The following is a 14,927-nucleotide window of genomic DNA, read 5'->3' as shown; positions in this document are numbered from 1 at the left end:
TGTGAAATCATACACAAAAACTGCCTGGCACAGATAAATACAAAATACATGTTAGCCACTATTCAGTTCACTGGCTATATTCTGTCCACTCACATCCCCATACAGTGGACTCCATCACAGCAGCTAGAGTGATTCCAAATGTCACTCCACACACCCATATGTTTATTATGGAACATTTCAAACTTTAACAGAAATATAGAAAATAGTTCAATAAACACTCCCTACCATTTACTCAAACCCTCTCACTTCAATGACTCTGAAGCAAATCCTAGAAATAATGGTATTTGTAAATATTTTAGTTTGTCACTGTAAAACACAACAATTCTGCCAGATTGTTAAAAATGCAAGTCAGTTCATATCCTTTCCAGTGGGGGATCTCAGCCCTTAAGTCCTTACCATATCTTACACGGGGTCATACAAGTTCTGGCTGCTGCCTATCTTCCTCTCTAATCACCTTCTCTAGGCCTCCCTTGCTCTTTCTGGTCCATTACTGGCTGGCCTTCCTCCAACATGACAAGTGGGCTCCAGCTCCATGTCTTGTGCTGGCTCAGTCCTTTACTTACATTAGGTATCTGCTGCACCAATTAGAATTTAAGCTCCATAGGACTAAGCTGTGTATTTTGTTCTTCACTATATTCCCAGGGCCTGACACAATGCTCAGTAGAGTAGGTCTTTGATAATTATTTGCTGCCATCAATCTGGTCATTCTTCCTCCTTTCATTTATTGGATAATCCTATTAGAATGTAGCTTGCACATCTCAAACTAGACCTGTGCCAGTTTAACTCCTTTTTCCAATACAAATTTGTTCTCTTTCTGTAGCCCCTTGTCCATCTTATGGCACTCAAATTTGATGGCCTTTCCAGATACTCCTGTCTCCAACACACCTCCATCTAACTGATTAACAACTTCTTCTAGTTCTACCTACAAAATGTTCCCCAAATTTGTTCCCTAGTCTCCATTTCATCACTACTGTTTTAGTTCACTTGGATTTTTCACTTGGATTACTGCAATAACCTTTAATTGGTCTTATAGTGCTGAGTCCTTACTTCTAACCCATTCTATATCAACTGCTCTTAAACCTGTTTTCTAAAACACAAACCTGACTATGTCATTTCACTCATTAAAAAACAAACTGGTTATAAACAGCTCCTAAAAATACAAAGATAACTAAATGGCATCCAAAAAAATAAACTTATTTCTTAACAATGTGATTTAAAGAAATGGAAATGGACTGAAGAATATATGAAATTAATAATTATGTTTTGGAAAAATGGTTAAAAATGTGCACAAAATGGACTTTCTAACAAAATGTTACAGTAATAATAAAATACTTGATTTAGGCTGGTCAAAACTATAATGCTTGGCACAGGGTTAATTTCATTCATGTAAAAAAACAAAAAAAAGGAATGAATAAACTAGACAAATCATTACTCCCTCAACATAACTTATTACTTAATTAAATAAAGGATCATGTGATAATTCTGTAATCACATTTGGAAAAAGGGTTTTTAGTAATTTTTATCTTTTACAAGCAATTTAGACACAAATAGAAGAGATGGCTTACCTTGCAAATACCCTGTCTTTATTTGCTTTTTCTTTGCCATACTGAACTGACTGGACTTCAGTTCTCCCACTGAAATACATAAACATGCACAATAATAATATTTTAAAGAGAACACTAAGATAAAATAACAACACACACGATTATATTACAACTTCATAAGAGACAAATTTCTAGCAGAGAAAAGGTGGCAGAGGATAAGAAGAAAAGACTGGACTAAATTCCAGTTCTACCTGAACAGATGAAGCTTATTTATGGCTCCAGCATTAGTGAACAACAATGTATTCCATAGACACTCCATTTTCAGATACTCTGTTGGTTGAGAATGACTATCACCCTCACACTATATGTTGGGTCTGTGGTTTAGCTAGTGTCTCTACTACTCCTTGATGAAGGACCTGAAACATGAGGAATCCTGAAGATTCTTACTCTTTTCTTGGACTTTTCTTTCCTATCTACTGATAATGGTAACAGATACGAAGACGGGTTATATCCTCAAATCATTCCTTGTCCAGACATTGCCAACTCCAGACTCTTGTATACAGGAAGGAACTAAGGACAGAAATATGGTTGCAAACTGAAGCCAATCCGTGTAGCAAGCACATAGTTTATGAGTGGAAACTGAGCCTCCTCTGTGGTAAACCAATGTGTTCAGACCAAATCTGTTACTAAAAACTTGGTTTTCAGAGAATTTGCTACTTGACACATCACATTATTTAAGTGTGAATAGATAAATGTCTAATATATCAAATATAACTATTTAAATATGTAGATACCTAATTCATATTAAAAAAAAGCCAAATATATGTTTCTTTCTCCCCCTCCCCAAATATAGGCTTCTAAAGCAAAGTAAGCAATTTTAATAACATCTTCTGTGGATAAGTATAGATACATGTAAACAGAATGGTCCATCTGTTCAAGTTTTAATGGAAAAGTCAGAAACCTAACCATGATTTTTAAACTTAGGTACACTTAAGTTTCTTAAAAAAATATATTTCCTGTAAGTAGGATAAAGTATTGGGTATTAAGGAAGGCACATATTGCATGGAGCACTGAGTGTGATGCATAAACAATGAATTTTGGAACACTGAAAAAAAAATTAAATTAAAAAAGGATAAAGTATACCTGCAATTGTGAGCAAGGTAACAAATTGAGGTTCACTATTGTTTTGTCTTTCCACTTTAGAACAACAACTTTAATCCACTGGATGTTTTGGAAGAGAGGTAATAAAGGTTTGTATATCAGTAGGTTGGTGGAGCAATTAATAAATTTTCTGATATCTGAAATTCCATCTCTCAGTCTAAATAATATATCAACATTTTGAGTCTTAAAAAAGTTCTAGTATTTTTAACTATTGCTTATTATGAAGGAAAAAATATTTATTTAATGCATACCCATTAGGGATAAGACCGTGTCCAGATAAACATTTGTCATGCTGCCATTCCTACCTCAATTACAATATTATCAATCATTTTAACGACTAAAAGGTGTTTTGGATGTTTTAAAAGTATGTAAGGACTACAAACATAAAATTTAACTTTTACAACGATAAACATACACAGTTTACTTATATACACTAATTTAATATAACATTAACTGAGCTGTCATAGGCCTCAATCCTCCTCCTGTGCTTGGCTAAGTTTTGTAGGCTTGCTAGTTAACAAACTATTTTCTAGGTTCCTTTGTGAGTTGGTTTTCTATTAGGTTTTACATTTTCTCTGATAGGCGATCAGAAAGTAGAGGGAGTCAAAAGCAGAAGACTGGCAGACCTGGTGGCTGCTGTAACAAGAGTGGGAACAGGATGCTGGGAGAGACAGCACATAGATGGTATGTACCATCCCTGATCAAAGCAGCACCTCTCGGGCAGATCCAGAACTGACTGTGGCAATGGCTCTAACGATAAAGTAGCAGTTCTAGGCTTATGGATTCCAGCCTAGATGTAACACAAGTTTCTGAGCCTTAAGCATGATCCATTTTTCCTGTTTACTTCTCTAAAACTCTCCTTCTTCTCCCTTTTGTTTTGCTAGCCTCTCTAATACCTGTGTAACTGAGTCCCTCAAATTGCTTTTATTTGAAAAATAAAAAGGACTTCCTATGTGTCTGACTGATAACTTACCAGTGAAGAGGATTCAAATGGGACACTATTACTCAAAAGCCTCAAAAGGCATTAACAAGTTGACTTTTGTAACAAAAACATAAAGGCAGAATTGAAATATGGGGGAGCATTAAAGGTTTATATTTCATATTATCCATAATATTGTTCTTTATGGGTTTAATATTACTATTATTAGAACAAAACGCAAAACTGTACCATAATCTAAAAACACCAAATTCTGATAGTAAGATACTTATTTTTAGGACAATGAGAAAATGACAACTGGTAGAAGAACACAGGTTCATTATAAGTAATTTCAGCAATACAGAGGAGCAAAACAAAAATATTTTTTTAAATCCCAAATTAAAAAAAGAAAATTAAATTAAAAAAACAATAAACCCGCCAAATTTAGCCAGAGTCTTATCCCTAAGAAATAATCTCCATTATCAGCAGGTAAAAACACTCTCTATAAACACTAAAAACACTCTCTATATACATAAAAAATGCTAAAAATAGGGACATAATTCTATTAATACAATGATTATGCTACATATCCCACTTTTGATGAAAACAGTATTAAACTGATTTCCCTTGAACTAAAAGAAGACTGCCATTCACAAATAAAGAAAGAAAGATTGGGAAAACTTAAGGAGTTGGTGTTATAAATATTTAATTTTTGTTAATATGGATTCTCATACTTCCACTAGACCTTTGCTTCCTCATTTTATATTGTTATTTTTACTTTATCAAAGTTTATAGCATTTTAATTTTCTATAGTCATAATTCTGATAGTTGTCAAGGATTAGTGCTACGTTTAAATGACCTAACCTTCATTCTTAGTTCTTTTCCAAGATTCTTTTTTTTTTTTAAGATTTTATTTATTTGACAGGTAGAGCGAGAGATCACAAGTAGGCAGAGAGAGCAGGCAGAGAGAAAAAGGGGGAAGCAGGCTCCCTGCTAGGCAGAGAGCCCGATGGGGGGCTTGATCCCAGGACCTGGAGATCATGACCTGAGCCAAAGGCAGAAGCTTAACCCACAGAACCACCCAGGTACCCCCAAGATTCTTTTTGAGTCATGTTGACTTATCTCTTGGATGACTTAATTTTCTTAAGGAGGTTTTTTTCTGGATGCCTGGCTGGTTCAGTCAGTAAATCATGTGACTCTTCATCTCAGGGTTGTGAGTTAGAGCCCCACATTGGGTACAGAGATCACCTAAACATTAAAAAAAAAAAAAAAAAAAAAATTCCCCCAGGTGGGCTCAGAGATGTTATATTCTCTGAGGTTTTGTATATTTGATAATGTTTATTGGCTTTAGACTTGAATGGCAGTTAAGTTTAGTATCTTTCAGTCGCTTTTTTTCTTTAGGACATGGCAGACAAAGAGTGGCTCACATTATAATCAAAAAGAAAACCATAAATTTTATGCCAAAAAACTCGTTAACTTAGAGGAAAGAGATAAATTCCTTGAAAAACATGAACTACAAAGCTCACTGAGAAGAAGAAAACCTGAACTGCTTTATATCTATGAAAGAATTTGAATGTGTTGCTCAAAAGTTTCCTATAAACAAAACTTCTGCCCTAGATGGATTAATTGGTAAATTATGCCAAACATATATTTTTTTAAGATTTTATTTACTTGAGACAGAAAGAGAGAATGAGCATGAGAGAGAGCACGAGCATGGGGAGGGGCAGAAGAGGGAGAAGCAGACTCCCTAGTAAGCAGGGAGTCCAACATGGGGCTCGAACCCAGGACCCTGAGATTATGACCTGAGCTGAAGGCAGATGCTTAACCAAGTGAGCCACCCAGGTGCCCCCTGCCAAACATTTTAAAAGGAAATAATACCATTACTACAGAAACTTTCCTAGAAAATTGAAAATGAGGGAACACTTCCCAACTCATTCATTGAGGCTGAAATTACCTTGACACCAAAACCTGACACTGATTTACCAGAAAAGAAAACTACAGAGCAGTATCCTTCATGAACATAGATGTAAAAATTCTAAACAAAAACTTGGCAAACTGAATAGAACAGGATAGAAAAAGGATAACAGATCATGACCAAATGGGGTTTATCCTAGGAATGTGGGGTAGGGTTAGCACTTGAAACTCAATGTAATTTATCATACAAACAAATTAAAAAGAAAAACCATATCATCTTTGTAATAGTTGCAGAAAAAGCATTTGACAAAAACCAATATCCAATTCTAACAAAAACTTCCAGCAAATGAGATATAGAGGGAACTTCCTCAACATGCACTATATACAGCATCTATGAAGGGCCTACAACTAATATCATACATAGTAGCAAAAGATTGAATATCTTCCCCCCCACCCCCCAAGATAAGGAAAAAACAAGGATATTTATTCTCACCACTTCTATTCAGCACTGTACTGGAGGTTCTAGCTGGGGGAATAAGGAAAGAAAAAGAAACAAAAAGGATCAGAATGGAGAGGAAGAATTAAAACTGTCTTTATCCTCTATGTAGAAAATCTATTGGAAGCTACAAAAAAGCTCCTAGGATAAGTGAGGTAAGCAATGTCTTACTACTGAAATCAGATCAACATTAAAAAGATCAACTGCATTTCTGCTTAATAATGAACAATATGAAAATAATATTTAAAAAGACCTCAAGAAATTAAAGATAAATTTAGCATGGACCTGTGAAACTTGTGAATTTGTGAAAGACCCGTACACTGACAAACTGAGAATAGTAAAAGATAACTTAAATAAATAAAAGATGTATCATGTTTCATGAGTTTGAAAACTCAGTATTTTTAAAATGTCAATTCTCCTGAAATTGATCTATAGTTTCAGCACAATCCCAACTAAAATCCAAGACATGGTTTTTTGTTTGTTTTTTAAGAAAGAGAGAGAGTGTGCATGAGCCAGGAGGAGGCAGAGGTGGTGGGTAGAGGGCAAAGGGAAAGAGAATCTCAAGCAGGCTCCATTGCTCTGTGCAAAGCCAATGTGGGGCTCCATCCCACAACCTGAAGATTAGGACCTGACCTGAAATCAAGAGTTGGACACTTAACTGACTGAGCCACCCAAGCGCCTCCCCCAAGAAGTCTTTTTTGTAGAAACTGATCAGCTGGTTCTAAAGTTCAGATGAAAATGCAAAGGACCTAAAACATTTGAAACAACTTTTAAAAAGAACAAAGTTGGAGCACTAATACTACTATATTTTAAGATTTACAAATTAATCCAAAAGTAAGTCCACACAAATACTGAAAACTGATGCTCAACAAAGGGGTAAAGGCAATTCAGTGAAAAAAGAAAGGGCAATCCTTCAAAAAATGGTGCTGGAACAACTGTCTATCCATATGCAAAAAAATGAACTTTATATATTTTTGTTTATATTTTAAAACATATACAAAAATTATTTCCAAATGGATCAGAGAGCTAAATGTAAGAACTAAAACTATAGAAGTCTTAAAAGAAAACAGAGGAATAAATCTTTTCAGCCGTGGGTTAGGCAAAGATTTCTTACATATGATGCCAAAAGAAAGATCCATGAAAGAATACAATGGTAAATTAAATTTCACCAGAATTGTGTACTCTATAGAAGAGGTAACAACAGGCTTGATGAAAATGTAATGGAACTCTCACAGCTGGTGGGTACATAAAATGGTAAAAACCGCCTTGAAAAAATGACTGGCAGTTTCTTGTAATCTAGCCACTGCACTCATAGGTATTTAACCACGGGAAGTTAAACCATATAAATACTTCTCCATGAATGGCCACAGCAGCTTTATTTTTAATAGCTCAAAACTGGAAACAACCCAAATGGGGAAACAAACAATCACTTCCTATCCATAAGCAAGTGAATGGATTAACATATTGTGATATAGCTATACAGTGGAGTAATACTCCACAATAAAAAGAAACGAACTACCAATACAGACAACAACACAGATGAATTTCATCAGAATAATTATGATGAGTCAAAGAGGCTGGACTAAAAAGAGTACGTAATATATACATTTCAATTTCTATAAAATCCTTTAAAATGCAAACCAATTTATAGAGACAGAAAGCAGATCAGTGGCTGCGGGGACAAAGAAGGGTAGAAGAAAGAAGTTACAGAGGAACATAAAGGAAAAACGGGGGGAAGATATGCTTGCTATCTTGATTATGGTGATGGATTCAGGGATGTAAATAAATCTCCAAACATCAAATTTTAGATGTTAAATATGGTAGCTTACTGTATACCAATTAGACCTTAATAAAGCTGTTTAAAAATATAAAATTTGCCACTATGAGGCCCATATTCCAAGGGCAGTAACAGCTTGAATGGCAGATATTGCTCCTCACCCTGCTAATTTTTTTTTTCTTAGGTTGTTCTTTAGTTTGTTTTTATTAACATCTGTGGTTGAAATTATGTCCTGTTTCAGTGATTTTTCTCCAAACTGGTTTCTTTAACTGTCTATTGTACTTGTCATTGTGATTAGATTTTGTTTGCTATGGTATAGATTGGGTAAAATCTTTTATTATTTTCTCATTGTATCTGACACCAATCTGAATTACAGTCAAAGGCAGGTTACTATATTCTACGCATTTCTGTTGCCTAGGAGATATGGTGTGTGTACATTTATGGTATGTCATATTTTCAAGGACAGAGGGAAGGAAGAATTCTGCTAAAGAAAAGTGTAGTCCTTAGATAATAACCCTGATGGTCATTTAATCAATAATTAAGTTTATTGAGGGACTACTACACTATTTTCTCAATGGAGATTTCTTCTGCCCCTCCTGAGATTTAGACAAGGCTTTAAAAATTTTTTTCTTCATTTTCACCAATGATAGAATACTTGTTTTCTCAGTCCGTCCATCCATCTACCCATCCATCCATCCACCCATCCAAGTAGGCTCCAAACCAAGCATGGAGTGAAGTGTGAGGCTTGAACTCATGACCCTGAGATCAAGACCTAAAGTGGGATTAAGAGTCAAACGTTTAATGGACTGAGCCACCCAAATGCCCCATCAGTCTATTTATTTTTAAATTTACAAGTACCATCACCTTACTTTTCTCAAAATTGCTTTTAGGAAAGGTACAGAAGAGTTAAATATGACACCACTTAAAAACCTGCTGTGCCATTTCTGTGATTAAAGTTTCCTAATTCTGTTTAAGTGTCGCCACTGAATTTGGGAGCTGCTTTGGGGAGGGGGCATATATTTTTAAGAGTATATTAAAAGTTTTATGCTGTTATTTTTTCTGCAATTACAAATTGGGCATTTATGTTTGAGATTTCTGGGGCACTCTCAATATTTCCACATGAATATAAAACACGAATTAATCTAACACATAATGATAAAAGGTTTTATTTACTGAAGATGGAAAATCTTTTTTGAAGCAGAAACAGAAATGGATAACATTTGTTTTAGTAAAAGATTATGAATGACTTTGCTATGTGATTCTTACCAGGTTGCACTTAAAAATTAGCTTTCATAGGTCTTTTAAGAATTCCAGAGGCAAAATTAATCAGAACTTCTCCAAATTTAGAATTATCCCTCAAAGACTGTTTCCTTCAGGAAAAATAAAAGCTATCAAGAATAAATAAGATAGTTTTAGGAAAAGGAATCTGGGGTTAATATTCAATGACTAAATGTGAGTTTTGCATAATAGGTGCCTGAACTCCTTATAACAAAGGGTTTAACAAACTCATACATAAAAAGCAAAGTATAGTTATTCCCCACTTTTTCAAAGTTTGTGTTACGCCACTCTGCTTTTACAAAAAAAAAGGGAGAAAAAAGCATTCAGCATTTGTTTTGTAGCAAGCCACTGTAGAGGCTGTGCACACGGCAGTGAGAGTACCCCACCAAGATCTTTCCAATGAAGCACACTCAGCATATCAGCATTAAGCCACCAAAGCCACATATTTGAACTGTGTCTTTGATCATCTGTGCTTTATCTCGATTTATTTTGTGCATTTGTTGGTAAGATGTGTCCTAAAGTGTAAGAAAAAAAAAAACTACGAGAGGTCATTCTTGGGGTCTGGAAATGCTAAATAATTTTTCCATATAAACTAATGGTAATGGCTTCTTTACTTTATGCCATTTGACTTAACAAAAGGTTTAACAGGAACATTCTACTTTTGGATAGTGAGGGAAACTGGCAATTATATGCTCATGCAGAAGATAACTTCTGCTTTTACAAATAAAAATGTCTTAGAACAAAGAAAAATTTTCATGTAAATATTTAACAAAGACACTATGGAATTCGAAACATGTCTAGAATGTAAATAATTAGGTATGACTGATTTACTTTAGAAAATAATGTTATCTTGTTAGAAATACGGTCAATGGAAGAGGTTTCTCCATCTGGTTGGATCACAATAACCTTTAGAACTTTTTGCTGATCTATATACAGGGTCCTCGCTCCAGAGATTTTGACTCAGTAGGTGTGTATGAATTATACACATAGTATGATTGATTACAACAGGCCTTTAAAGTGAAGAAAAATCCAATAATAAAACATTAATGCACAAGCAATACTCACCAGTACCGAAATTTGGAACCTAATGTAAAATAATGTGCAAAAAAATTCTTTTGAGGTGGAAGTGGTCTGTCCAAACGGAAGAATGTGTGATGTTCTACACATGCTTTCCACAAGTTTTTGCATGCTCTGTAATTCACCATATTAAATCCCAATAATGTTTCTCTAGATTCATGCTGTAATAAATGACAAAATGCAGAGAATACCAGAAAGACATCAGGATCTAATGTTCCATTTAGTTTACTTTCTGCAGATAAATATTCTAGCCTTACAAACAGCTAATCCTTATAGCACAATACTTTTTTTGCTTATCTAATAAAACAGCAGTAAAATAAACGGAAAGGTTTGCAAAATGTGGATCTCACCTCATTCTGTAATATTATGACTCTTAGAACTTTTATTTTATAACACAATTAGAAATAAGTTAAAGACCAAGATATATCTGTTTTCAAAACTTTCTAGCTATAATTCTATTTCAAAATATAACCCTGGCCCATAAACTAAGATATACTATCACACCTATTAAAAATATTTTAAAATTCATAAACCTATCTAGATTGTCAGTACATAGGAATATTCGTTCAGTACTTCTGAACACTATAATGCAACTCCACTTTTAAAGTATGTGGCAACATAACAGAATCATTCCTTTAATTTTTCTCTAAAAGTCTGGCACAAATTACTATTTCAATGGTTTCACTGAAGTAAATTATATATAGTAAGGCACACAGGTTTTAAGTGTATAGCTCTAGTTTTCACACAATGAATGCAACCATTTAACACCCAACCAGAACAAGAAATGGATTATTACTAGCAACTCTGAAGTATTCTTTGTGCTTCCTTTCTACAGGATTATCTTTTCAAAGGTAATCACTCTTCTGACTTTTATCACAATAGATTATTTACAGCTGAACTTTATGTACATGGAATCATACATACATGTCTTTACGTCTGATTTCTTTTGCTCAGTATTATGTTTCTGTATTCATCCACACGGTTGTGAAAGTCATTTTCATTCTATATAACATTCTACCATATGAATATACCAGTTTATTTATCCATTTGTTATTGATAGACATTTGATGTTTCCAGTTTGAGGATATAAAGATACTGTTATGCGTGTGCATTTCTATTGTTGGATTATAAGATATCTGTGTTCATCTTCAGTAGATAATGCCCAAGAGTTTTCCAAATTAGTTAGATCCAAAATAGTAAATCCAAACGATTTCCAAAATAGTTTTCCAAAATATATACTCCCTCCCACCAGCAGTATATCCTCCACACATTCACCAGCCACTTGCTTATCAATATTTTCATTACATTAATCTGGTGAATGTGTAGAAGTATCACATTTTGGTTATAATTTACACTTCCCTGATGACTAATGAGGTTCAACACCTTCTCAGGTTACTGGCCTTGTGGGTGACCTCATTTCTGAAGTGTATGTTCGAATCAGTAGCATATTTTTGGATTGGGTTGGATATATCAACACCAACGGTGTGGTATGTGTGTGTATGATATACATATTCTGTGCTACTTCACTCCCTTAATGATGTCTTTTGGTGAATACAGTTTTAATTTTAACACAGTCCAAGTTATTGATCTTTTCTTTTAAGGTTAGTTTTCTTTCTAGGTCCTGTTAAATGTTTGCCTATCAAAAGATATGAAGATATTTTCGTAGCTAAAATACAGTAAGATGCCCATGTATAAACATTAAACTACTATGTGAGAAGATAATATGCTTAAAATACTACTTCTTGATCACCAAAGAATTCTTAATTATGCTTAACAGTGGCTTTATAGGCTCTAACTAATAGTTTACATGTACCACACTCCATAAATAATGCAAAATGACAGAAGAGATCTTACAAAGAGCAGTTTGCAGTAATGCCTCTCAGAAGAGTTGACCTAAGAATCATGTATGTTTTTTTGACACTTTGCATAGTTCAAAAATTCTGTGTGATTCTGACTTTCTACTAATCATATTTGGACAAATTGTAACAAATTTGCAACAAAAAGCACCCTCCACATTTTGTACACAATAGATAMAAAATGTTGTATTGAAAGATAAGTAGCTTGTATAAAGTTTGCTTATTTAAAAATAGGTATTTCACAAAGAAACATTAACAAGGCAACATTCTGTAGACTGTGACTATATACACTCTTTAATCAGTTGTTAGATGACTTTTGTTGATGTTATCTGTGGCTAAATACATTCTTAATGATATACAACCTTGAAGAATAGTTGTGAGGATTAAATGATATGAAAACAGCTGTGTAATTATCACACAGTAAGACCTCAATAAATATTAAATACCACAACTATTATTGCTAATAATAATAGTGTTAATAGGAAAAAAATTAGAAAAATTCACTTCTAGGGGCGCCTGGGTGGCTCAGTGGGTTAAAGCCTCTGCCCTCAGCTCAGGTCATGATCCCAGGGTCCTGAGATCGAGCCCCGCATCATCGGGTTCTCTGCTCAGCAGGGAGCCTGCTTCCTCCTCTCTCCGCCTGCCTCTCTGCCTACTTGTGATCTGTCTGTCAAATAAATAAATAAAATCTTTAAAAAAAAAAACAAAGAAAAATTCACTTCTACATTGCATTATACCCATATAATAATGTAAAGTATTTGTTCACTAGTTCCCAGATGTTTTGAAACATGTACAAAAATTTTCATTAGCAGCATTAGTCATAATAGCCATAACATGGAAAGCCAAAATTGTCCACAAACGTAAGAATGAATAACTTATGGTATATTCACTCAATATAATACCAAGCAGCAATAGGAAAACTATTGTTTTGTGCAAAAATATGGATAAATTCACAGTGTTAAGGTTAGATTTTATTTTTTAAAGTTAAAAATAAGCAAACTAATCCATGGTGATACAAATGAGAATAGTATTTACCTCCCAGGAAGGTTAATAACACAAAGGGGTATCAGCTCCAGTAGCAATAATACCAAGGTGGTGGTAATGTTCTACATATTAACAGTATTTATTCATTATATACTTACCAGAAACACCATCTTTAATATTTGCATACTTTTCTGTGTAATTCAATAAAACTATAGAAAAAAAACTTTTATATTTTTGAGTATAAATGATAAGTCAGGCACTTTAGATCATTATTCTGATAAAATGCAGTTGACCCAATTATTTTTAAGGTTTCAAATACATTTTACACATACATGCACACACTACCATTTTGTAATCTGCATTAATTTGTTAAGATTTGTAAGAAATAATTTAAGGATAAATTATTTTAATTTTGATTAAATAGGTAAAATCATTAACAAGGTCAAGTTCTTTCCAACAATGTATTTTCACAATAACTCAATGTGGGGTGTGTGTGTGTGTGTGTGTATATGTATAAAATTCTCGGTTATCACCCTCAGGAATAGACCCTGGCAACTGACAATGAACATGACAATTAAGATCAGTTTCAAAGTTCAAAAGAGAGCAAAATGGATATATAGAAGAGTTTTAAATCAGGACTACAGTGACAATGTGGAAATAAACATAATTCACATAAAATGTGAATTAAATAATATTAGTAACAGTTATCGACAATATTAGTAACACTTTCACTCATACTAAAAGTTTGGCCATGAATGATTTCATTTCTTAAGACTTCATTTATATATATGTATAAAAAAAGACTTCATTTATATAAATATTATTCATGTTTGTTATTTATATTTATACAAATATTTATAAGTATATTCACTTATATTAATAATTATTAGAGCACTACTCACCACTTCTTTTCTAAGTTGAATAAAAAACTGTTTGCACTTAAACGAAATTTTTACAATCTTCAACCTGGATAAAAAGAGAATGAATTGGAGTATTTAAAATACTGAATAAAAATAAAAACATTAACTTAATAATGCAAAAAATAATCTTTTAACTGTATATTCAGTAACCCCTAAACATTCAATCATATATACACACATTACCTAAGAAATCTAAAGATTTTGGTGCTTCATGAAAAAATTATTAGAATTTATATACTCAACTAAAGAAAGTTTTATCAGAATAATTGCTGTGAACTATGCTTTTCTCAATTTTATATCTAGAGAAATACATAAAAATACATGTAACAAATTAAAATTTCAAGATATACCAATAAGAGATACCAAAACTACAAGCAGTTTTCTGGTTCCGTAAGGAGCTTAGAAATCACCACTCCACTGTAATAAGTAAAAAGATCAACAGTTTCAGAAATCAACGACTCTTCTTGGATTCATGAGAGAGGGGAGGGCGCAGGAACTGCTTGCTGCTCCCAAAATTTGAGAGCCTAACAGGTGAAGACAGAGAATTGCAGCTTACCAGAGCAGAGACTCACCGAACAGAAACTGCCAGAGGAACCAGAGCCAGAGGAACCCGAACTGTAATTTAAGAATTGTTGGAGGCTCCATGTGGACAAATTCAAGAGTGAAAAACTCCAGAGGGACTCAGTTACAGGGGAGGGGAGACCTCCTACAATATTACGAAATTTACCTCTAGGAGTCCAATCAGATTCAGAGAAAAATACCCTTGAGTTTCCAGCAAGGGAAGGGGAAAAAGAACCATCTTGAAATATACTAGAGCACTCTTCTTAATAAGGTCTGCCTTCAGGGGAAACTAGTTAACCAAATCCTCACCTGCTCGGGTATTACCAGAGTTTAACCAACTTGGGGAAGCCTAATTAGCTCACTCATGCCATCCTATCCCACCTAGGGAAGAAAAAACCAGAGAAACACTTGTGAAGTTCACAGCCTAGAGGCAACGGCTCTCT

At 34.0% G+C, this 14,927-nt stretch overlaps 1 protein-coding gene across 6 annotated transcripts in view; it reads right to left on the bottom strand.

The window, feature by feature from the left end:
• Positions 1 to 14,927, bottom strand: part of PTPN4 (protein tyrosine phosphatase non-receptor type 4) — a 207,872-nt gene that overhangs the window by 48,802 nt on the left and 144,143 nt on the right. For all 6 annotated transcript variants that reach the window (XM_032840891.1, XM_032840893.1, XM_032840890.1 and 3 more), the window contains 3 exons: positions 13,906 to 13,969; positions 10,152 to 10,324; positions 1,566 to 1,634 (listed from right to left, as the gene is read on the bottom strand). In XM_032840891.1, the coding sequence (XP_032696782.1) occupies positions 1,566 to 1,634; positions 10,152 to 10,324; positions 13,906 to 13,969 (306 nt within the window). The remainder of the gene's footprint in view (positions 1 to 1,565; positions 1,635 to 10,151; positions 10,325 to 13,905; positions 13,970 to 14,927) is intronic.

Source organism: Lontra canadensis, unplaced genomic scaffold (assembly GCF_010015895.1).
Source record: "Lontra canadensis isolate GAN:19392208 unplaced genomic scaffold, GSC_riverotter_1.0 scaffold117, whole genome shotgun sequence".
NCBI lineage: Eukaryota > Metazoa > Chordata > Mammalia > Carnivora > Mustelidae > Lontra > Lontra canadensis.
Note: the sequence above shows the minus strand (reverse complement) of the source record. Positions and strands in the feature narration are given on the sequence as shown.